This window comes from Oncorhynchus mykiss, chromosome 3, assembly GCF_057628025.1.
Source record: "Oncorhynchus mykiss isolate SJ-2025 chromosome 3, ASM5762802v1, whole genome shotgun sequence".
In the NCBI taxonomy this organism is placed as follows: domain Eukaryota; kingdom Metazoa; phylum Chordata; class Actinopteri; order Salmoniformes; family Salmonidae; genus Oncorhynchus; species Oncorhynchus mykiss.
The window spans coordinates 74,577,561-74,604,019 of record NC_143024.1 but is presented as its reverse complement, the minus strand read 5'-3'; the positions used below and the strand labels follow the sequence as shown (position 1 = coordinate 74,604,019).

The following is a 26,459-nucleotide window of genomic DNA, read 5'->3' as shown; positions in this document are numbered from 1 at the left end:
GGGGCTCAGTGTCTTAACTGTCCCTTCTTGTCTCAGAGAGTTTTCTCCCCCACATTCCATTTCCATTGTGTGTGTGTGAATGTGTGTGTCTGCGTGCATGTATGTAGTTGTGTGTGTGTGTGTGTGTGTGTGTGTGTGTGTGTGTGTGTGTGTGTGTGTGTGTGTGTGTGTGTGTGTGTGTGTGTGTGTGTGTGTGTGTGTGTGTGTGTGTGTGCGTGTGTGTGTGTGTGTATGCGTGTGTGTGTGTGTGTGTTAGCCAAGGTTATTATAGTTTTGTGGGGGGTTTTCTATCCGGTTTTTAAATATTATTTGAAATTCTGTTTAGTTTCATTTAATTTTCAGATCTGATTGCTAGTTTTTTATTTAGTTTTAGTTTTGTACATTATTTAAACAATTTTTTAATATTATTTAGTTTTGGTTTTAGTGTTTGTGTTAGAGACAGAAACATGCTTGCACTTTTAGGAAAAAAAGTTATATCTAGAGCCGAAAAGGGTTCTTTATGGTCCCCATAGGAGAGCCCTTCCATGTAGAACCCTCAGAGGATTCAACATGGAACCCAAAAGGGTTCTACCTGGCACCAGAAAAGGTTCTCCTATGGGGACAGACAAAGAACCGTTTTGGAACCTTTTCTCCACAAGCGTGGGAGTCTAGGAGCCATTCGTGTTGTATAGTTTTTTGGGGGTATGCCACTTCTTGCAACTGGGGGCAGTAATACATAAGTTAATGGGTCAGGCTATAGGTTAGGTTAAAAACAAAATAGCTTTAATACAAAAAATATATTTACACCAAACAAAAATATAAATGCCACATGTAAGGTTTTGGTCCCATGTTTCACGAGCTGAAATCAAAGATCCTAGACATTTTCCATGCACACAAAAAGCTTATTTCTCTCAAATTTGTGCACTAATTTGTTTACATTCCCGTTCGTGAGCATTTCTCCTTTGCTAAGATAATCCACCCACCTGACAGGTGTGGCACATCAAGAAGCTGATTAAACAGCATGATCATTACACAGGTGCACCTACTGCTGGGGATAATAAAAGGCCACTCAAAAATATGCAGTTTTGTAGCACAACACAATGCAATTGGCATGCTGACTGCAGGAATGTCCATCAGAGCTGTTGCCAGAGAACTGAAAGTTAATTTCTACCATAAGCCGCCTCCAACGTCGTTTTAGAGAATTTGGCAGTACATCCAACCGACCTCACAACCGCAGACCATGTGTATGGCGTCGCGTGGTCAAGAGGTTTGCTGATGTCAACGTTGTGAACAGAGGTGGAGGTGGGGTTATGGTATGGGCAAGCATAAGCTACAGACAACAAACAAAATTGCATTTTATCGATGGCAATTTGAATGCACAGAGCTATCGTGACGAGATCCTGAGGCCCGTTGTCGTGCCATTCATCTGCCGCCATCACATCATGTTTCAGCATGATAATGCACAGCCCTATGTCGCAACGATCTGTCTCATTGTGCATATCTAGACTCTTGTTCCTGTAAATACAAATGTGAATCTGCAAGAAAATCATATTTAAATGTATATCAAACCATTTTTTTTTTTGATGTCACACATTATAGAAATACCTATATACTGTAATAAATAAAACAAAGAAATATCTATTACAAAAGTGTAATAATGGTCAACGTTCAGAATCAAATTAATGTAATGAAAAAACAACAACATTAAAGTAATAATAATATTAAAATATATGTATAAGAGAAAAATGAAAAATATTGTTGGCATTTATATAGTCTATATACTATAATTATAATATATGGAGAAGATAGTACATTTTATATTTCCTCCCTTAACTTGTGGCAAGCTGTGACATATTGTGCTGCCAACTCTATCACCACATACCTTTGCACCAAAAGTAAAGAAAGTGTTTGTTGTTTGATTGTTCTGTCCAATTATTTGACATTTTCATTATGAATTTGGGGGAAAAGGACTCTCTAGGTAATCTATATTTGGGACAGAAGATTAGAAAGTGTTCTTCACTTTCTCTCTCTCCTGACCCACAGTTATGACATACTGTAGTCAGTCCTCTCTGGCCAGCCATGTTTTTTGATGGCGTCCTGTTTCAATTGCCAGGCTATCATCACTAATTCTGTATTTGGTTTATGTTTTTCTTTGTTTGGGGTCTTTTACACGTGTTAAGTATTCTGCTTAAGTGAAGTCTTTCTCTGAACTTCAACCTCACTTTGCCAATAGCCGATGTATGCATTCTTATTATTCACCTCCAGCTGTCTAAGTTTTGCCCTTGGGGACAGATTATTTGTGTTCATGTCGATCTTGTGTATTTGGGCCAGTTTTGTTAACGTGCCACTCTTTGGGCAAAGACTGTTGACTATAAATGCTCTGTACTTGCATGAACCTTCCAAGTTCTGCCCTGCACTCATGGTTTGTGGAATTTCTTTGTACATTTTGGATGTTTTAGGAACATTCTTTCTGTGGATTTTCTGTGGGTGTTTTGTCCCATGATGTATCTCTCTCTCTCTCTCTTTATCTCCCCCCCCCCCCCCCCACCCCCCCCCCCCCTCTCTCTCTCTCTCTCTCTCTCTCTCGCTCTCTCTCTCTCTCTCAAATTCAATTCAATTTAAGGGCTTTATTGGAATGGGAAACATGTTTACATTGCCAAAGCAAGTGAAATAGCTAATAAACAAAAGTGAAATAAACACATTTTTCTTTTACAGTAAACATTACACTCACAAAAGTTCCAAAAGAATAAAGACATTTCAAATGTCATATTATGAGCAAATAGTTAAAATACAAAAGGGAAAATAAATAAACATAAATATGGGTTCTATTTACAATGGTGTTTGTTCTTCACTGGTTGCCCTTTTCTTGTGGCAACAGGTCACAAATCTTGCTGCTGTGATGGCACACTGTTGTATTTTACCCAATAGATATGGGAGTTGATCAAAATTGGGTTTGTGGGTCTGTTTGTGTTTGTGAACAGAGCCCCAGGACCAGCTTGGTGGGCCCAGGTCTGACAGGGCCCAGGTCTGACAGAATCTGTGCAGAAGATCTAGGTGCTGCTGTAGGCCCTCCTTGGTTAGTGACAGAAGCACCCGATCATCAGCAAACAGTAAACATTTGACATTTGATTCTAGCAGCGTGAGGCCGGGTGCTGCAGACTGTTCTAGTGCCCTCGCCAATTCGTTGATATATATCTTGAAGAGGCTTGGGGCTTAAGCTGCATCCTTGTCTAATGTTGTATGGTTTTCCCCCAACACCACTTTCCATCAATTTGTATAGCAGACCCTCATGCCCAATTGAGTCAAAAGCTTTTTTGAAATCAACAAAGCATGAGAAGACTTTGTCTTTGTTTTGGTTTGTTTCTTTGTCAATTAGCGTGTGCAGGGTGAATACATGGTCTGTTGTACGTTAGTTTGGTAAAAAGCCAATTTGGCATTTGCTCAGTACATTGTTTTCACAGAAGAAATGTATGAGTCTGCTGTTAATGATTATGCTGAGGATTTTCCCAAGGTTGCTGTTGACGCCTAGGTACAGTGCCTTGCGAAAGTATTCGGCCCCCTTGAACTTTGCGACCTTTTGCCACATTTCAGGCTTCAAACATAAAGATATAAAACTGTATTTTTTTGTGAAGAATCAACAACAAGTGGGACACAATCATGAAGTGGAACGACATTTATTGGATATTTCAAACTTTTTTAACAAATCAAAAACTGAAAAATTGGGCGTGCAAAATTATTCAGCCCCTTTACTTTCAGTGCAGCAAACTCTCTCCAGAAGTTCAGTGAGGATCTCTGAATGATCCAATGTTGACCTAAATGACTAATGATGATAAATACAATCCACCTGTGTGTAATCAAGTCTCAGTATAAATGCACCTGCACTGTGATAGTCTCAGAGGTCCGTTAAATTTGTGGCCTGTATATTTTATCATTTCATTTAGGATACCATCAATACCACATGTCTTTTTCGGTTGGAGGGTTTGTATTTTGTCAAGTTCAAACCCCCAAGCTTATTAAAACAAGCGAACACTGAAACAAAACAATAAAGGACACGTGAAATAACCAACCGAAACAGTTCCGTGTGGAACACACAGACACAGAAAATAAACACCCACAAAACACAAGTGGGGAAAGGCTACCTAAGTATGATTCTCAATCAGAGACAACTAACGACACCTGCCTCGGATTGAGAACCATACCAGGCCAAACGCAAAACACAACATAGAAAAACAGAACATAAACAAACCCATCCAACTCACGCCCTGACCATACTAAAACAAAGACATAACAAAGGAACTAAGGTCAGAACATGACAGTCTGTGTTTATATGGGGCAGCATGGTAGGGGCGGCATGGTAGCCTAGTGATTAGATTAGTGGTTGGATTAGTAACCGGAAGGTTGCAAGGTCAAACCCCCGAGCTGACAAGGTACAAATCTGTCGTTCTGCCCCTGAACAGGCAGTTAACCCACTGTTCCTAGGCTGTCATTGAAAATAAGAATTTGTTCTTAACTGACTTGCCTGGTTAAATAAAGGAAATATAAAAAAAATTAGTGATTCACCGTAGCGAAGGAGTAGGCTCAGGTTTTCTGGGTCTCTATGTTTTTGGTTGGATAGGTTTCTCAATTTCTTTTTTAGGTTTCTGTATTCTTCATCAGACCATTTGTCATTGCTGTTAATTTTCTTACTTGACATGTTTTTATTTGATAGGGAAGGTGAGAGGTCAAATATACTGTTTAGATTAAGTTTACACTTTCACTATTACAGTGAAATGTTTTATCCAGGAAGTTGTCTAAAAGGATTGAATTTGTTGTTGCCTAATTGTTTTTTGGTAGGTTTCCACACTGCTTTCCTTCCCTCTATAGCATTTCTTAATATTATTCAGTTCCTTTGGCTTTGATTCCTCATGATTGAGTATTGCTCTGTTCAAGTAGACTGTGATTTTGCTGTGATCTGAGAGGGGTGTCAGTGGGCTGACTGTGAATGCTCTGAGAGACTCTGGGTTGAGGTCAGTGATAAAGTAGTCTACAGTACAGTCGTGGCCAAAAGTTTTGAAAATGACACAAATATACATTTTCACATAATTTGCTGCTTCAGTGTCTTTAGATATTTTTGCCAGATGTTACTATGTAATACTGAGGGATAATGACAAGCATTTCATAAGTGTCAAAGGCTTTTATTGACAATTACATGAAGTTGATGCAAAGAGTCAATATGTGCAGTGTTGACCCTCCTTTTTCAAGACCTCTGCAATCTGTCCTGACATGCTGTCAATAATCTTCTGAGCCACCTCCTGACTGATGGCAGCCCATTCCTGCATAATCAATGCTTGGAGTTTGTCAGAATTTGTGGGTTTTTGTTTGTCCACCCGCCTCTCGAGGATTGACCACAAATTCTCAATGGGATTAAGGTCTGGGGAGTTTCCTGGCCATGGACCCAACATATTGATGCTTTGTTCCCCGAGCCACATAGTATTTCACTTTTGCCTTATGTCAAGGTGCTCCATCATGCTGTTCCTGAATGGTTGGGAGAAGTTGCTCTCGGAGGATGTGTCGGTACCATTCTTTATTCATGGCTGTGTTCTTAGGCAAAATTGTGAGTGAGCCCACTCCCTTGGCTGAGAAGCAACCCCACACATGAATGGTCTCAGGATGCTTTACTTTTGGCATGACACAGGACTGATGGTAGCACTCACCTTGTCTTCTCCGGACAAGCTTTTTTCCGGATGCTCCAAACAATCAGAAAAGGATTCATCAGAGAAAATGACTTTACCCCAGTCCTCAGCAGTCTAACCCATGTACCTTTTGCAGAATATCAGTCTGTCCCTGATGTTTTTCCTGGAGAGAAGTGGCTTTTTTGCTGCCCTTCTTGACACCAGGCATTCCTCCAAAAGTCGTTCGCCTCATTGTGCGTGCAGATGCACTCACACCTGCCTGCTGCCATTCCTGAGCAAGCTCTGTACTGGTGGTGCCCCGATCTCGCAGCTGAATCAACTTTAGGAGACGGTCCTGGCGCTTGCTGGACTTTCTTGGGCGCCCTGAAGCCTTCTTCACAACAATTGAACCGCTCTCCTTGAAGTTCTTGATGATCCAATAAATGGTTGATTTCGATGCAATCTTACTGTCGGCAATATCCTTGCCTGTGAAGCCCTTTTTGTGCAAAGCCATGATGACAGCACGTGTTTCCTTGCAGGTTACCATGTTTGACAGAGGAAGAACAATGATTCCAAGCATCACCCTCCTTTTGAAGCTTCCAGTCTGTTATTCAAACTCAATCAGCATGACAGAGTGATCTCCAGCCTTTCTGAAAACTTTTGGCCACGACTGTACTACTGCTAAGAGATGAGTTATAGGTGTACCTACTGTAGGAGTCCCCTCGAAGCCTACCATTGACTATGTACAGACCCAGCGTGCGACAGAGCTGCAGGAGTTGTGACCGTTTTTGTTGGTTGTGTTGTCGTAGTTGTGCCTAGGGGGGCATATGGGTGAGGGAATGCTGTCACCTCCAGGTAGGTGTTTGTCCCTTGTGTGTTGTGGGTGTCAGGTTCTTGTCCGGTTCTTGTCCAGTTCTGGCATTTAGGTCACCACAGACTAGTACATGTCCCTGGGCCTGGAAATGATTGACTTCCCCCTCCAGGATGGAGAAGCTGTCTTCATTAAAGTATGAGGATTCTAGTTGGGGGATATAGGTAGCACACAGGAATACATTTTTCTCTGTTGAGATCATTTCCTTTTGAATTTGTAAAATGTTCCTGTTTTGATTCATTTAATAGAGTGAGTTAGTTCTGCTCTATACCAAATTAACATACCCCCCTGAGTCCCTTCCCTGTTTTACACCTGGTAGTTTGGTGGCTGGGACTACCAGCTCTTTTAACCTAGAGGGCAACCAGTGGGTCCATCTCCTCTATACCATATTTCTTGTAGGATGACAATGTCTGTATTTCTGATATTCCAGGATGAGATAGTGAAGGCTTTGTGTTCCATAAAGTGTCCAATGTTGTTAGTCGTGTGGTTTGGCCTCAGACCATTGGCTTGGTCTAGTGCTCTCTTTCTCTTTCTCTCTGTCTGTATTACAGGGTGGTGACTGATACAGCTCCAGGCTCTATATGAACCCTAGTATTAAAAGTCCAATAGAACAGAGAGGCAGTTTTCCCACTTAATGATTAAGCTATGTTCATCCATACACAGATACAAGCCATGTAGGTCTACACACAACACATTAAACCTGAAAGTACACTACAGTGCAGTTTTTCTATTCATTTGAACTAAACTATGGTTGTTATTTCTTGTATGTAGTGACTCGGTTGTGATAGTATTCTGTCGTGTTACATTGTCTTGTGTGGTAGAAGTCAGATTGACGTGGTGACAGACTTAACAGCTGTTGACTTAGTGAGTTAATAGCTGTATCTGCTGACAGTTGTGTGGAAGGTAACGTATTGTAATTATTGGATGTATGTTTCAGAATAATCTCTGCTGTAGCTGGTGTTACAGACACACACCTCACACACACTCGTCACACACACTCAGCACATTTCATAGGGAACGCCACTGCTCTGGACACAAGCAGAGCCCAACAGTGTATATACATATGGTTATGGATGCAACGGCATCACGCTGCATCTTTGTTGCGAAATACAGTATTGCATATCTACTGTGAAAATACTGTATATAACCACCTAACAGAACCTTTCAACAAGCTGCATTATAAGCAGTGTTATAACCACTTTTGTCTCTATAGGGTCTAGCTCTGGCTCGGTGGTGGGCATTCTGTGTGCTATCGGCGTGGCGATCGTTGGAGCTGCCACCGGATACTTCACCTATCACAAGAAGAAGCTCTGTTTCAAGAACAGTGGAGGTGAGATACCATCAACTACATACTGTCTGCTGCTGTAGCTGGCCCGTTCCACGGAAAGAGTACCTTTTGCGTCCCTTTGATATTTTCAGTAAAATTGTGCAGCAATATTTATTCAATGAAGTGCCCTTTGATATAGACCACATGGAACATTTAATAAATCTGATTTTCTATATGAATAAAGACTTGCTTAAGTGCCAAAATTCATCATTTTAACATATCCCTCTGTGACTTCTAGAAAGATTTTAATCCACTGAATCCCAACATTTCTCAATGTTTTCACCAGTATTGTAAAGCCCTAGTAATTTTTTTGCTTTGACAGAGTCATTTCTGAAGATGATTATTTATGTCATGTGATTAGTGATTCATTTAATAGTCAGATTATTCTATCCCTCATTTTAAGGTCTACCCTGTTACATGAACTGAACTCTCTTTTTAATATGGTGAAACTATTCATAATTATTATGTGTTTTTTTTTACATCTAATAGTCAAATCCTAGTGTAAAAGCAGGTGAGCTGGTTCTAATCTTTTTGGCCATGTGGTAGAAAACTGAACGGGTTGAGCATAACACATTGATAGACAGGCTAGAAATGTTTTAACAATTCAGACCTGGACTCAATAAGAATCCGAGTGTAAAAGCGATAGCCAACATAACGATAACATAACGATAACCACATAGTTGATGTTTTGTTGGTGGTGGAACTGCATTGGAGCTGTCAAATCAAATCAAATCAAATTTTATTTGTCACATACACATGGTTAGCAGATGTTAATGCGAGTGTAGCGAAATGCTTGTGCTTCTAGTTCCGACAATGCAGTAATAACCAACAAGTAATCTAGCTAACAATTCCAAAACTACTACCTTATAGACACAAGTGTAAGGGAATAAAGAATATGTACATAAAGATATATGAATGAGTGATGGTACAGAGCGGCATAGGCAAGATACAGTAGATGGTATTGAGTGCAGTATATACATATGAGATGAGTATGTAAACAAAGTGGCATAGTTAAAGTGGCTAGTGATACATGTATTACATAAAGATGCAGTAGATGATATAGAGTACAGTATATACGTATACATATGAGATGAATAATGTAGGGTATGTAAACATTATATTAGGTAGCATTGTTTAAAGTGGCTAGTGATATATTTTACATCATTTCCCATCAATTCCCAGTATTAAAGTGGCTGGAGTTGAGTCAGTGTGTTGGCAGCTGTTTTTCAGTCTCTCGGTCCCAGCTTTGATGCACCTGTACTGACCTCGCCTTCTGGATGATAGCGGGGTGAACAGGCAGTGGCTCGGGTGGTTGTTGTCCTTGATGATCTTTATGGCCTTCCTGTGACATCGGGTGGTGTAGGTGTCCTGGAGGGCAGGTAGTTTGCCCCCGGTGATGCGTTGTGTAGACCTCACTACCCTCTGGAGAGCCTTACGGTTGTGGGCGGAGCAGTTGCCGTACCAGGCGGTGATACAGCCCGCCAGGATGCTCTCGATTGTGCATCTGTAGAAGTTTGTGAGTGCTTTTGGTGACAAGCCGAATTTCTTCAGCCTCCTGAGGTTGAAGAGGCGCTGCTGCGCCTTCTTCACGATGCTGTCTGTGTGGGTGGACCAATTCAGTTTGTCTGTGATGTGTACGCCGAGGAACTTAAAACTTACTACCCTCTCCACTACTGTTCCATCGATGTGGATAGGCGGGTGTTCCCTCTGCTGTTTCCTGAAATCCACAATCATCTCCTTAGTTTTGTTGACGTTGAGTGTGAGGTTATTTTCCTGACACCACACTCCGAGGGCCCTCACCTCCTCCCTGTAGGCCGTCTCGTCGTTGTTGGTAATCAAGCCTACCACTGTTGTGTCGTCCGCAAACTTGATGATTGAGTTGGAGGCGTGCGTGGCCACGCAGTCGTGGGTGAACAGGGAGTACAGGAGAGGGCTCAGAACGCACCCTTGTGGGGCCCCAGTGTTGAGGATCAGCGGGGTGGAAATGTTGTTGCCTACCCTCACCACCTGGGGGCGGCCCGTCAGGAAGTCCAGTACCCTGTTGCACAGGGCGGGGTCGAGACCCAGGGTCTCGAGCTTGATGACGAGCTTGGAGGGCACTATGGTGTTAAATGCCGAGCTGTAGTCGATGAACAGCATTCTCACATAGGTATTCCTCTTGTCCAGATGGGTTAGGGCAGTGTGCAGTGTGGTTGAGATTGCATCGTCTGTGGACCTATTTGGGCGGTAAGCAAATTGGAGTGGGTCTAGGGTGTCAGGTAGGGTGGAGGTGATATGGTCCTTGACTAGTCTCTCAAAGCACTTCATGATGACGGAAGTGAGTGCTACGGTTCGTCGTTTAGCTCAGTTACCTTAGCTTTCTTGGGAACAGGAACAATGGTGGCCCTCTTGAAGCATGTGGGAACAACAGACTGGGATAGGGATTGATTGAATATGTCCGTAAACACACCAGCCAGCTGGTCTGCGCATGCTCTGAGGGCGCGGCTGGGGATGCCGTCTGGGCCTGCAGCCTTGCGAGGGTTGACACGCTTAAATGTTTTCCTCACGTCGGTTGCAGTGAAGGAGAGTCCGCATGTTTTAGTTGCGGGCCGTGTCAGTGGCACTGTATTGTCCTCAAAGCGGGCAAAAAAGTTATTTAGTCTGCCTGGGAGCAAGACATCCTGGTCCGTGACTGGGCTGGTTTTCTTTGGTGAGCAGCTGCTTTTGTGATCATAGTCTCGAAGCCACACCCACCCAATGGCATTAGAAGTTCAGAACGAGAAAGTGTAGGCTATATAGAAATAATGACACTCAAATTCAAAATCATTAAACAAAATAATTAGGATTTCTTTCAGCCTTCCAGTGTTCGAACTTGTAAACAAGGCTGCATGGGATTTCTCTTAATGCGACTTTGTGCAGCCAATAGCAGTGTCTGCTTTAGGTATAATGCCGGGATTCGCTTGTGAATTTGACAGTGCTCACGCAGTTCCACCTCCAACACCGTCAAAATATCAGCTATGAGGATTTCGGCTAAAGCAGATCTGATCAAATCGGGCCCTAAAAATGTTGGTGAATTCAATTGCCCCTCCCTGTTGCACACAACCAGCTTCCTTTCCCCCTGTCATAAAAAGGGATTATGGCTGATTTAAGATGAAATTGTCAACCCTGTTATTTTAATTGGCACTTTATAGGCACTTACTATCTTATTTTTTTTATTTAACCTCTTGAAATGGGAAAACATTTTTTCTCACCAAGATACAGTACCTAATGACACAGCTACAATGAGAGAAATAGTAATGAATTCCCTGTCTCTCCATCAGGGGATGTAGAGAGTGCCCGTAAGGAGGAGGCTGAGACCCAGTCGAATCCCCAGGGTAAGTAGTATCTTAATAAGTCAAACACATCAACCACTAGTCTGCCGGTGTTGTGATTGTCCGTTGTTAACCCAGTGTGTCATTTTCTGGTTGCAGTTCTCAGCAACTTGCTGACTAAATCCTCCTAGATCGTCTGAGATTCCAATGGAGAAGAACCAGAACCAGCAGTTTACCATAACACACACGCACACACTCATACACAGATCCATCCCAATCTTTAGGCCTTAAACTGATTATAGTTGTAAAACTGTGAGATAGTGGTTTGGAGGTTATTAACTTTCAGCACCACGTTAGAGTGAGACCAATCAGTAGTCTCTCAGTGTCTTCTAAAGATCACATTTGTAATCCGTTAAAAAAGGGGGGATATTTTCCATCCACTTAACAGCACCGAGACAATGTAGGCCTATTTCTCTGTATACAAGTACTGGGAAGTTCACCTGGGTTCCTGTCATTTTAGCTAACATTCCACTCCTTGCCACTCCTGTCATTTGCCAAAGAGACTGGCTTGTCGACGTTCCTAAAGTTCAAAATGCAAACTGGATTTACAATTACATTGTGATTGGAGGATAACTGTGACTGTTATCGAATCAAGATCAAATCCTCTGATCTTCTCAAGCTCATAATGATAGAATGTTCATATTTGAAGATTGGCGAAAGACAATGAATACAAGGAGTGGCGTGTAATTGGCTGAACAGCAACCAGGCTACAGTTCCCAGATTATTTAGGATAAAATGGACCCTCCTTTATTTGAAATGTTACCGTTGTTTGGTTCTTTACAATGATTTAGGGTTTGATTTAATCCGTATTGCTGAAGATCCATGATATAATACTGATCTTCAGTGCTACAGATTGAATCAAGCCCTTACTGTGTGTGTTGTAGCCTACTCTTCTAGCCTGGTTTCATACTGTAGCCAACTCTTCTAGCCTGGTTTCATACTGTAGCCAACTCTTACATTTTAGTCAGTTAGCAGATGCTCTTACCTAGGGTAACTTACAGGAGCAATTAGGGTTATGTGCCTTGCTCAAAGACACATTGAGAGACTTTTCACCTAGTCAGCTCAGGGATTTGAACCAGAGACCAATCAGTTACTGGCCCAATGCTCCTAACCGCTAGGCTACCTGCCACCTCTGGCTACCATTCTTCTAGTCTGGTTTCATACTGTATGTGCTGTAGTCAACTCTTCTAGCCTTCTCCCATAATGAATGTAGCCAACTACTCTATCATTGTCAAGCCATACATGTTTTGTGTGACAATGAAGGAACTCAGAGAGGAGTTGGCCAAAGCACCAAAAGACTGGAACACCAGGCTAGTAGTGTTGTTCTGTGAAAGCTGGTTAGAGGAAGCTATGTGAGAGCTGGTACGAGGACCGAAGATATCACCCTTGTTGTGTGTTTGCTGGGTATTTGAGGGGCTTGGGGACCTTGTCTAAAATACAACAACGTATGAGAACATTTGGCTCTATTGAAATGTTCAAATAGTATGTGTTACAATATAATGCTGTACTGCTCTGTAAGTGCCTTACATTAGATGTTTCACCTGGGAAGCCTTTTTATGATTCTATCTCACTACTAAGGCCAGTCTGAAATGGCGCCCTATTCCCTCTATAGTGGAATACTTTTGAAGCCCTACTATAAAGGGAATAGGGAGCCATTTCAGACACAGCTCTAGACTCAGGCACGGGTCTTCAACTGCCCACCCAGCAGCTTTCCAGGACCAGAGTTGGAGAACCCAGTGCCTGCTTAACGCCACAGGGTTCACCCAAACAGTACTGTGCTGGCCAGCATATTTTCTTTTCACATTATTTTTTCCAACATGGGTCCAGCAACTATGGGAGATGTGTAACTGGGCAAGCCCAGTACAGCTTGGTTTGGCGTAGTAGTGTGAAAAGGGTATACGACTGTATGCAGTATAACCCTGGGCAGGAGTCAGCCTGGGAGGAGCTCACCACTGAACACACAGTGAGAATGTTCCAGTTCACAGTGAAAGACTGTGAGTCTCTTGGAGAAGCAATTTCTGATTAGCCTGGTCTCATGATCTGTGTGTGCTTTAGCCAACTAACTCCTCTGAATATCATTGTCTTGACAATACTTCTTTTGGAGAATAACTTTCCTCTCCAAAAGAGTTTTATGGTAAGTGTAATGATGATACGGTGATACACAGAGTACTCCACTCTTATATTTAATGAATCTGTCTTTGTAATCGTGTGTTTGAGAATTGTGTGATTTTAATCCGTTAGCACATATTTCTTTTTGAATTGTGTAAATAATGCTGGAGATAGAAATAAAGAAGCTGTTCAGGGGGAACTATGTGTCATGTGTCTGTTGTGTGTGATGGGCGTGACAAACAGTGTCTTGTGGCATGCAGGTGACCAGGGTTGAAACCCAGTCAGTAACATATGGATCAGTGCTGCTAGAGACACAGCTGCCTGTATGAATCAGACATGAAGACATGACCAGAACAGCTTGATATGCCAGGTATTCATCATCATAGGGCGGCCACACACACACACACACACACACACACACACACACACACACACACACATGCGCGCGCGCGCACGTATACACACGCACACACACACACACACACACACACACACACACACACACACACACACACACACAGAGAGAGAGAGAGAGAGAGAGAGAGCAGTGTGTAGACTTGGTAGTGATCGATAGTGACAGGCCCATAAAGCAAGGCCTGGGGCGTCAGGTTCATTACTGCAGGTATATGTGGGAACCTGCTGGGAAATTCTTCTCAACACACATAGCATCATGGCATCCATAAACCATCACTAGCTAATTAGATCAGCAAGTAAGGGCTTGGTTTTGTTGAATATTTGATTGGAAGTTAAAAGGATTGCTTCACAAGAGACTATTAAACTTCAGTAGTTCAAAGCAAGACAAGTGATAGTAATGAATATTGAAAAGTCTAGTACCTAGGCTATTGTATTGAAGTGAGCCAAGACATAAATGTATTAAAGCTGAAATGTCAGAATGCGCTGTTGGCTAGACTCACATGCATTTAAATATATATTATGTGTGTTGAACATGGAAATTTATATTCAGCTTTCCTATCCTAACGTATCCTCAACTTTAATCCATCTGTTGCACCTGGCATCGACCTCGGTGCTGGAGGAAGGTCTTCTCTAGAGCTGATAAGATTCCCTATTCTACATGACATGTGTGTCTGTGAAGGAGTGCCAAACTACATATTCTGTGAAGGATGCCAAACACTTCCCTGGTTTTGATGCTAATGATTCCCTTGGTTGGATCAATCAAGGGGGGCATCTAGTGGCACAGATTTGGTATTGCATACACTTTGATATTTCTATAGGTAGTCAAGCAACTGCCCCTGTAGTTTTATAAGCAATTGAGCACCCACAGCTGCGCATTTAATACCAACATAGTCTTATATTTGCTCATATGCCTGTAACTACGGTAAAAGGGGGAAGTAGAGTTGTAAAGGTAGTGTTTAGATTTTGGAACTTGAATCAAACGAGTTATTGTGGTTCAGAATTAAGTAAGAAATGGTGATGTGGCAGACAGTATGACTCTCAATGTTTCCAATAGCACTGGCTGTTATTTTACTGTATGGTTTGACCCTCTCAACCAGTGGTCACCAACCATTCCTAGTCGATCACCAAACATTTCTGTAAAAAACCTGGATTCAGCAGCACTAGCTATGGGAAGGCAACGTTTTCCGATTTTGAACCATTTCATGTGTCTGAATTAGTGATGGGTCGTTCAGGAACGAATCGGCTCTAAGAGCTGGCTCTTGTTGGTGAACGTTAGGAGCCGACTCGCATATCAGAAGAGCCGAATCTATTTATAAAAATATAAACAAATTAACATATGAATAATCAAAATATTTAAATGAATAGAATTAACTAATTCAAAGAATGAAAAAATAAATAAAATAATGCTCATGTGCACACACGTTCGTTCTGACTGTCTGCTCAGACTAACAGCCTCACCTGTTGTTCCTGTCAATCAGACACGCAGTGTCAACCAATGAACCAAAGATGCGTGTGGGAGGGCCGAGCCAACTCACTCACAGTCACACACTTAGCAGCCTAGGAGATTGAGGAAGGACAGCTGTGGAAACAACAGCTGGAAAATGAGGGAAAGCAGAGTAGCATTTGGATGCATTTTTAATAATGTAGACAATGTTAGAGCACAGTGTAGAATTTGTCAAAACAAAATCTCATATAAAGCCGGTTCTACGCACAACCTACACCGGCATATGCGAACTGTGCACCTATCTGTGAAGCTAGCTGTAGCGGAGCTTCGAGAATCTAGTGGGTCTGCTAGTGATAGTGGTGGAGCCAGGTAACCACTCAGTCAAGTAGGTCTACTCCGCGACCCACAGCAATGCAGTCTTCTAAGGACCAGTCTATGTCTGTAGCAAAATAAGTCCAAATTGATATTGCATTGGATAAAATGATTGCCACCGATTTCCAGCCAGAGGTTTTAGAAATTATAGCAATAGTCTAAATCCAATGTACACTATTCCAAGCAGGAAAACCCTTTCAAAATGACGTATTTCACAACTGTATGAGAGCACACAGGCTTTAGTGCGGGAAAGAGTCCAAAAAGCTACTGCAGTTTGCCTTACCACTGACTGCTGAACATCAAGGGAAAACACTTCTTACATGTCGGTTACATGTCACTTCATTGAAGATTTTCCGATGTCTAGCTGTCTTCTGGACTGCTTTGAGTTCAGCTTCAGACACACCTCAGAGAACTTGGCAGAGGAACTGTTGAGAGTGGCCAGAGAATGGCAAGTAGATTAAAAAGTTGTATGTTGTGTTAGCGACAATGCAGCTAACATAACCAAAGCCATGAACATTTTAAAATGGACCCATCATCCATGTCTTGCCCACACAATCAACCTGATTGTATGAGATGCTCTGAAGGTGATGAAGCCCACTGTGGACAAAGTGAAAGCAGTTGTGGAATACTTCCACAGGAGCAAAGTAGGTGCTGAAAAACTAAAGTCTACACAACGCCAGATTGGGACGCCTGAGCTGAGGCCTAAACAAGACTGCACTACAAGGTGGAATTCAACATTTTATATGTTGAAGCATTTTTTTGAGTCAAAGGATGCCATCATCTCTACCCTGGTCATTGTCAAGGCACCTGTTGATGCTCTGACCCAAGAGGAATGTGAGGTGATGGAGGAGGTGTGCAGAGTCCTGGAACCCTTTGAGCAGGTCACTGTGGAGATCAGTGGAGAGAGTTACAGTAAGCAGTTATTACTACATCATTATTTAATCCAGTATATTATATGAATATGAACAGTAGATGAGAATGTAGTATCAGTAGATAAAACATGAAATTGAACTAATAAGTTACTGTTCTCTCTTTTCAGCTATGTGATAGCCTCAAAAAGGATACTCCTGTGTAAGGGTCGGCAGCGAATCACACACAGCCGCCAGAGAGAAGTAAATGTAACCCCAGGACATGTGACAGAGTTGATGGACACCCTATGTTCATCAATGGACAGAAAGTTCCACAGAATGGAATATAATCACGTGCTATCAGCAACCTCTGCGCTTGACCCCAGGTTTAAGAAGTTAGCCTTCAGTGATGCCAGAGCGATTGATGAGGCTCTTCAGAGAATAACCTCAGCAGCAGGGAGGGACATCCCCAGCAGTTAGCTGGCTCAGGCACCAGGGCAACAGGAAGAAGAGGGATCAGATGAAGCACCAGCAGTAGTGCAACAAACGTCTGCTGTTTGGATGCTGTTTGACGAGAGAGAAACTGGGGATGCAGCACGAAGGAATCCCTCAGCAGATAATGGAGGTCCGATCCTATTTGGAGGAGCCCCTCCAAAGGTCTGCAGATCCTCTGAGCTGGTGGAAGAACAAGGCCTCTGTCTACCCACGGCTTACTAAAGCCATGACAGGGAGACTCTACATACTGGCCACATTCGTTCCCTCTGAGTGGGTCTTCTCGAAAACGAAACAAATAATCACTGAGAGAAGAAACCGCATCAGCCCCTCGAAAGTGAGGCAGCTCGCAATTCTGAATGCAAATCTCTCATAAAAGCAAAATATGGTCAGCATTGCTGTGTGCTGCTGGTTTTAACACGGCAATAAAGAAGAGGGAGAAAAGCGGGACCAGTTTAATGTGATGCTACAGTTTTGCACAGTGTTATTTATTTTTCTTTGATATGGTGCAATATTGTATTATTATGTTGCTCAGATTGTATTCGTTTTGAATTGTTACATTTATGTACACTTTGTTTATGTACTATGTACACTTTGTTTATGTACATTCAAAAAGTTATACTTTAAATGCACATGTGTAATAGCATCCTTCTTCTTTACATTTATTTACATTTCTGGGATGCTGCAGTTTAGCTAATTGTTATTTATTTTCCTTTGATATGGTGCAATATTCTATTATGCTGTTCAGATTGTATTAGTTTTGAATGGTTAGATTTATATGCACTTTGTACATTAAAAAGTTATACTATAAATGCAAATGTTTAATAGCATTTTTTTTCATAACAAATCAATGCATGTTTAAGTACATTGTGGTTAAGGTAGAGTATGATTTCATGTAATAATTTAATTAGAATTGTTTTAACACCAATCATAGTCAAACTATCGCAAACTGTTTGACTTGAAAAATTACAGAGCCGTTTGGGAACACTTTCTCAACACTTTGTTCAACACTTTGTTCCACACTGTCAACACTTTGTTCAACACTTTGTTCCACACTGTCAACACTTTGTTCAACACTTTGTTCAACACTTTGTTCCACACTGTCAACACTTTGTTCAACACTTTGTTCAACACTTTGTTCCACACTGTCAACACTTTGTTCAACACTTTGTTCAACACTTTGTTCCACACTGTCAACACTTTGTTCAACACTTTGTTCCACACTGTCAACACTTTGTTCAACACTTTGTTCCACACTGTCAACACTTTGTTCAACACTTTGTTCAACACTTTGTTCAACACTTTGTTCCACACTGTCAACACTTTGTTCAACACTTTGTTCAACACTTTGTTCAACACTTTGTTCCACACTGTCAACACTTTGTTCAACACTTTGTTCCACACTGTCAACACTTTGTTCCACACTGTCAACACTTTGTTCAACACTTTGTTCAACACTTTGTTCCACACTGTCAACACTTTGTTCAACACTTTGTTCAACACTTTGTTCCACACTGTCAACACTTTGTTCAACACTTTGTTCAACACTTTGTTCAACACTTTGTTCCACACTGTCAACACTTTGTTCAACACTTTGTTCCACGCTTTGTTCCACACTGTCAACACTTTGTTCAACACTTTGTTCAACACTTTGTTCCACACTGTCAACACTTTGTTCAACACTTTGTTCCACGCTTTGTTCCACACTGTCAACACTTTGTTCAACACTTTGTTCAACACTTTGTTCAACACTTTGTTCAACACTTTGTTCAACACTTTGTTCCACACTGTCAACACTTTGTTCAACACTTTGTTCAACACTTTGTTCAACACTTTGTTCCACACTGTCAACACTTTGTTCAACACTTTGTTCCACGCTTTGTTCCACACTGTCAACACTTTGTTCAACACTTTGTTCAACACTTTGTTCCACACTGTCAACACTTTGTTCAACACTTTGTTCAACACTTTGTTCAACACTTTGTTCAACACTTTGTTCCACACTGTCAACACTTTGTTCAACACTTTGTTCAACACTTTGTTCAACACTTTGTTCAACACTTTGTTCCACACTGTCAACACTTTGTTCAACACTTTGTTCCACGCTTTGTTCCACACTGTCAACACTTTGTTCAACACTTTGTTCAACACTTTGTTCCACACTGTCAACACTTTGTTCAACACTTTGTTCCACGCTTTGTTCCACACTGTCAACACTTTGTTCAACACTTTGTTCAACACTTTGTTCAACACTTTGTTCAACACTTTGTTCCACACTGTCAACACTTTCTCAACACTTTGTTCAACACTTTGTTCCACACTGTCAACACTTTGTTCAACACTTTGTTCAACACTTTGTTCCACACTGTCAACACTTTGTTCCACACTGTCAACACTTTGTTCAACACTTTGTTCAACACTTTTATAAGCAATAAAATGTGCATGTTTCAATAAACTTGCTTTGTTATTATTTGCGGCTTGTCTTTTTTAATATTGAGGAATATTTCACTTTCTCTCGTCATAGGAGTAACAGCATGAATCGGTGCATGAGACGGAAATAATGAATTGTGAGTCAGTGGTGACCTAGTCATTCAGGGCAGGTGGTTCAGCATGCATGTTTTGCATGTTATTTTGGCATTCGTTCGTGTCAGGTATCCGTTTGCAAACAATGTAAAAACAAATTTATTGAGTGAATAAGGCTGCATACAAACATGGTATTTGTCTTGCTCTCTTGAGTAAGGCAGATCCAAAATGCAGGTGTTTCAGCCTGCTTTCTGTGGTGGAGGGGCAGCTAGCGGAAAATACAGAGCATAGGCGTTGGGAATCTTCTCCCGTGATTGGCTCAGTGTTCTGTCACTCATGGGGACCCTACATCACCGCAGAATCTACAGGGAGAGCTAGGCAGTTCAAACCCCCTTGGGTCCTGTCCTAGATTTACATTATAAGTGCACATCCAAGAAGGCTCAAGGTCATTGGCCACAGATAAAATCATGTTATATCTACAGTAGCTTTGATTGGACTGATCATGTCAACAACATACTTTCAAAATCTTAGCTGGCAAACTAGACAAGCAGTCATCGTCATGAATCACATCGACAATCTACTGGTACTCTTCATATGAAGAGAAATTATAGATAAAACGTATCGGTGCTCATTGGCCATTGGACATAAACATTACACAACAAGTCGGAAATCCCAAATTCAACAATGAGTGGTTTGGAAAGAATCAGTGGCTAACTGAAAGCGTTGCAAAGCATTCATTATTTTGATTCCCTACCTGCTATTCAGTGGAGAGGGTGTGTGGTCCAAGTATGGGTTTAAGGATTTAAAACGTTTGTCTGAAAGGGTTTCTTTTCCAAGCTTATAAGGATAAACATTCAAACGCAACACCATGGGCTAGAAAATGTTGAACACATTGGCCATGCTGTCCATCCAGCATGACTTCTGCTGCGTTCAAAACAACTGGAAACTCAGAACTTTGAAATCTCACCTCAGTGAGTTCAAGACAACTGGGAACTCGTAAAAAATTAGCTCAGACTGGTAGAATACATTTTGAACAGTCATCCAACTTGGAATTCCAAGTTGGGAACTCTGGCCTCTTTCTAGAGCTCCAACCAAAAGATCAGTGAAGTCATTATTCAACCTTGTTTTTTCAGAGTTCCTAGTTGTCTTGAAAGCACCATAAATCCTGAGAATGACAGACTTTGATGACAATATTTGCCCACAAGAAGGACTGTCGTGCCACCTTCCTATTCAAGTGAACACAGCACAACAACGGTGAGTCCAACAATGTCTTGTATGCTGCTGCATAAATGATGTAATATGCCAGGTAGATATGTATTGCTTACTGTAGCTAAGAAAGTAATACTAAGTGTATGTTGTGTAGTAAGCTGTTAGTAGCCCATGTGTCACACCCTAACAATTTTTTCCCTTTCCCCCTCAGAACTTAGCCTACTGTTCTGACTTGATGGTGCACATGTAGCCTATAGCCTGTTTTAAAGAAATGTCATCATCAAATATTGTAAGAGCTTTCTTTGTGTGCTTATATGCCCCCTTTATTTATCCTACAGTTCTGACTTGGTGTACAGGGAGAATACTGTAAGAACGGCCCATGTTCTTAATTCTGTCACTGTACATTTCAAAAGTGCTGAACAAGTAGTTGTATTGACTACGTCCATCTTAGCTCGCTCGTTAATGTCTTAACAAGCGCATTTGCAAAAAAAGCACTGTCGTTGCACCAATGTACCTAACCATCAATGCCTTTCTTTAAAATCAATACACAAGTATATATCTTTAAACCTGCACATTTAGTGCATATTGCCTGCTAACATTCATTTCTTATAACTAGGGAAATTGTGTCATTTCTCTTGCGTTCTGTGCAAGCAGTCAGGGTATATGCAGCAGTTTGGGCCGCCTGGCTCATTGCGAACTGTGTGAAGTCCATTTATTCCTAACAAAGGCCGTAATTAATTTGCCAAAATTGTACATAATTATGACATAACATTGAAGGTTGTACAATGTAACAGCAATATTTAGACTTAGGGATGCCACCCGTTAGATAAAATACGTAACGGTTCCGTATTTCACTGAAAGATTAAACGTTTTGTTTTCGAAATGATAGTTTCCGGATTCAACCATTTTAATGACCAAAGGCTCGTATTTCGGTGTGTTACTATGTTATAATTAAGTCTATGATTTGATAGAGCAGTCTGACTGAGCGATGGTAGGCACCAGCAGGCTCGTAACCATTCATTCAAACAGCACTTTCGTGCGTTTTGCCAGCAGCTCTGCTGTTTATGACTTCAAGCCGATCAACTCCCGAGATTAGGCTGGTGTAACCGATGTGAAATGGCTAGCTAGTTAGCGGGGTGCGGCCAATAGCGTTTCAAACATCACTCGCTCTGAGACTTGAAGTAGTTGTTCCCCTTGCTCTGCATGGGTAACGCTGCTTCGAAGGTGGCTGTTGTCGATGTGTTCCTGGTTCGAGCCCAGGTAGGGACGAGGAGAGGGACGGAAGCTATACTGTTACACTGGCAATACTAAAGTGCCTATAAGAACATTCAATAGCCAAAGGTATATGAATCGTATAGAGAGAAATAGTCCTATAATACCTATAATAACTACAACCTAAAACTTCTTACCTGGGAATATTGAAAACTTATGTTAAAAGGAACCACCAGCTTTCATATGTTCTCATGTTCTGAGCAAGGAACTTAAACGTTAGCTTTTTTACATGGCACACATTGCACTTTTACTTTCTTCTCCAACACTTTTTGCATTATTTAAACCAAATTGAACATGTTTCATTATTTATTTGAGGCTAAATTGATTTTATTGATGTATTATATTAAGTTAAAATAAGTGTTCATTCAGTATTGTTGTAATTGTCATTACTACAAAAAATTAAGAAAAATCGGCCGATTAATCGGTATCGGCTTTTTTTGGTCCTCCAATAATCGGTATCGGCGTTGAAAAATTATAATCTGTCGCCCTCTACTCTGTAACCATGTTTGCCAGTTATAGTCTCTTCCCTTTCAAATATTTGTTTTCAACAAAAAGTTCAGGAATAGACCCATGTAATTCCATTTGATATTGCAATGGTTGTTTTGTTTGTGCAAAGCGCCGTCAGTGTGTCTGTATATTGTCTATAAATGTGGATCCTTGTGATTGTATTTTTCTTCCTTTTTAGACCACATAGGCCTAATAAAATACTTCAAATGGTAGGCTTACCAATTCTCTCTCTCTCTCTATCTCTCTCTCTCTCTCTCTCTCTCTCTCTCTCTCTCTCTCTCTCTCTCTGTCTCTCTCTCTCTCTCTCTCTCTCCGTGTGTGGTGACTTAAAGAAGAGCAAAGTTAAGGCCTCAACATCTTGCTGAATTTATCTGAACTTACATCTATCTGAATTTCTGTCTGTGTCCATTTTGAAAGAGCTGAACAAATAGGCCTACCTCATTGCAGCTAATTTGCTTGTACTTGCTTATACTTAGAGCTAAGTGTTAATGATATAAGAATAAACATTTACTGAACATAAACGTAATAATGGCTGTGTATAGTTCTAAAGTCAAAACTAATTTTGGCATTATTGAATGTGAATGCGGTTCTTATCCACAAGGAGTCAGTAGTAACTACATTTGCCATATCAGCTATGGTTTTTAAATAGGCAGTAAATGAGGCTGAATGAACTGTTTTGCTGCCAGACAAGGCTCCGCTGATAGCCAGGTGTAGCGGTGGTAAGGATTCACTACATGGTGCTGAAAGTAAAGTTTTGCTGTTGGGACAGCTTTATGTTTGTGGGCCCCGTTTGTCACCGTTGTAGTGCAAATAATGTATTGTTTATTGTTGTGTAGTGGCTTTGCTGGCATGCATCTAAAAAATAACTGTTGAGTTTTCCCCATCAAGATCTACATGCTAAAATCGCCACTGGTGCGAGTTAAGTTTTGCCATCTGCTGGAACACTGTGTCCCCTTTTCTCAGCAGAGGGAGGGAGAGAGAAGGGACGGTGAGTTGGGTGAGAGGCAGCTTCACTGCTGCTCCCTCCCTCCAATCAGACTGACCATCAGATGCAGGCCATCAGTCCAGTAAAAAAAGCACTGCCTCACAAGTAATCAAATTATCTATTGACAATGTGATTATGCATAGTCACTTCAACTATACATTCATGTACATACTACCTCAATTGGCCCCCGCACATTTAACCATATCTACATGTTCATACTACCTCAATCAGCCTGACTAACCGGTACCTGTATGTAGCCTCGCTGCTGTTATAGCCTTGCTACTGTATATAGCCTCACTACAGTTATTTTTCATTGTCTTTTTACTGTTGTTTTTATTTCTTTACTTACCTATTGTTCACCTAATACCTTTTATTCACTGTTGGTTAGAGCCTGTAAGTAAGCATTTCACTGTAAGGTCTACACCTGTTGTATTCGGCGCACGTGACAAATACACTTTTTGATTTGATTTGATATGCCTAACATGTTTAAATATAATTTCAAAATGAACAACATTGGCAAGGCAATTCAAGTGTAGCCAATACGCAGTGCTAATGCATTGGGCCTATAGCCAACGACTCAAACCTCATTGCTACAGAACTGTTTTTAATTGGTTAATGTTGCATAAGCTGTTTATTAAGTCATGTTTAAAAACAATCTGAGTGGTTGATCTGAGTGGTCGATCTGAGTGGTAGATCTGAGTGGTAGATCTGAGTGGTAGATCTGAGTGGTAAATCTGAGTGGTAGATCTGAGTGGTAGATCTGAGTGGTAAATCTGAGTGGTAGATCTGAGTGGTAGATCTGAGTGGTAGATCTGAGTGGGGTAGATCTCGGCATGCATTTTGACTCAAAAAGTGATCTTGAATCCGAAAAAGTTGGTGACCACTGTTCTGGAGTGTCATAATAAACGTTCATCCATCCTCACGCTCTTACACATTACGCAACACTGACAATAATGAGTGACTTGTTTCCTGACACGAAAAAACTGTACATTTTGCAGAAATGGCCTGTTGTTGAGTTCAGAGTGACTATATTGTGCAGGCCATAGTCTACTTTGTGCCTTTACCTGGAGCTACGGAGAGACAAGCTTGAGGATGTATCAGTAAGTCGGCTGTGTAGATCAGAGGAAGATAAGAGAGACAATTGTATCTGTTGTTCACAAAACTAACTATGTCCCTTTAACTGAACGTTCTACAACGTTTCACCATCCTGAACAGTCCGATGCTATAGATCACTGAGATGAGTTAGTGCTGACTTCACACACCCCAGAATAACAGAATAACGTTCATCCATCAATTGATGTCAATAGGAATGTAAAGGTTATGGAGCACCGTTTGTCTCTAAGGTATGATCTATTTCTCCCTCAGACTGTCCCGTGGTGTTCCATGAGATGAAATGTTCAGAACCGTTAGACAGAAACACAATTAATTTACCTGACGGACAGAGGATCACATATATTCTACATTATACATACATCTTTATGTGAACGTTCTGTAAAACTGATCCCTTCTAACCCCTAACACCTAGGTTCTGCCTGCTTGCCGTGCTGCTGCTCCTGGCCACAGGAAGTGATGTAACAGTGTCAGAGGAGGACAGGAAGCCCAACTTAGTCCTGATAATGGTGGACGACCTCGGCATTGGGAACATTGGTTGTTATGGAAATGACACCATCATGTAACAACGGCAACCAGGAAATCTGCAGTTGTCCCAAAAACACCTGCAGTCTGCATTTGTAACACTTGCTTCCTCTTCCTCTTTTAGCGCATGAGCCAGGCAAATTTGTGTTGTTGGGCTCACTTGGAGTGACAATATCTCATAGTGGCCTATGTCCCCAAAGTTGTAAAACATGTGATAGCAGTGCAGCAATTGGAGCGAGGGGCATCATGTACCCCTAAAATCTGAGTAGGCAAAAAGTATGTGAGGATAGCTGGGGGGTGTTCTGGATGGGTGCTCGGCCAACCGATCTGGGATAAAGACAACTTCATACAATGTCTAGGTGGCTAGTAGTATTACAACAAAAACATGTATTTTTGTATTATTATAATTTTTTTAACAGGACAAATATGAGGAGGCACGTACCCCTGTACCCCATATGAGGAATAATGGTCTGGGGCTGTTTTTCATAGTTCGGGCTAGGCCCCTTAGTTGCAGTGAAGGGGAATCTTAACTCCACAGCATACAATGACATTCTAGACAATTCTGTGCTTCCAACTTTGTGGAAAAGGTTTGGGGAAGGCCCGTTCCTGTTTCAGCATGACAATGCCCTGGTGCACAAAGTGAGGTCCATACAGAAATGGTTTGTCAAGATTGGTGTAGAAGAACTTGACTGACCTGCACAGAGCCCTGACCTCAACCCCATCAAACACCTTTGGAATGAACTGGAACGCCAACTGTGAGCCAGGCCTAATTGCCCTAACCACCCAAGGCTGAAAAACAGCCAAAGAACGTGCTGGAACATATCAAATATCATATTGAAACGAACCATCGCAGAGCCTTTTCTGACTGGAGTGATCCTTATTATTCAATTTTCCCTAAATATTTTACCACTAAAATCTGTTCTTAGACGAAACTGAAAAATAAAAACTTATGTAGAAAGTAAACGTGCCCAACTTGATGGTGCCAATTGTACTTATGTCTGTGTAATGAGAAAGTAGGAAACAAATGGCAAGTTCTGACTATTACTGGTCTAGCAATAGATGGCAGCAGAGTACACTGCGCAAACTTATATCGTTAGAAAGAGATGATCCTGATTAAAATGGTGTCCGACTTCAAAAAATCTAAATATATACATTGTGAGATATTTGGCGAAATAGAGCAACATGCCTCCCCATAGAAAAACAATGGGGGGCGCTCAGAGTTCCAAGGGGAAAAGGTATTTCTGGTCTAGCGATAGATGACAACAGAGTGCGCTGCCCAGCCTTGCATGATTAGAAAGAGTAGATTCTCACGATTAAAATGATGTCCGACTTGAAAAAATAAAAATATACAAATTGTGAGATATTTGACAGAAATAATAGATAATAGACAGCTTTTGATAACAACTGCGTACGCTGCCCAGCCTTACATTACAAAGAGGAGATTCTCCTGATTAAAGTGGTTTGAGACAAA

General features: G+C 41.4%; 1 protein-coding gene across 2 annotated transcripts in view; it reads left to right on the top strand.

The window, feature by feature from the left end:
- The window catches only part of LOC110520353 (uncharacterized), a 31,118-nt gene extending 17,632 nt beyond the window's left edge, over window positions 1-13,486 (top strand). For both annotated transcript variants that reach the window (XM_036974881.2, XM_036974882.2), the window contains exons 8-10: window positions 7,715-7,831; window positions 11,128-11,181; window positions 11,278-13,486. In XM_036974881.2, coding sequence (XP_036830776.2) covers window positions 7,715-7,831; window positions 11,128-11,181; window positions 11,278-11,309 — 203 coding nt within the window. In that variant the 3' untranslated portion in view covers window positions 11,310-13,486. The remainder of the gene's footprint in view (window positions 1-7,714; window positions 7,832-11,127; window positions 11,182-11,277) is intronic.
- The last annotated feature ends 12,973 nt before the right edge of the window (window positions 13,487-26,459 follow it).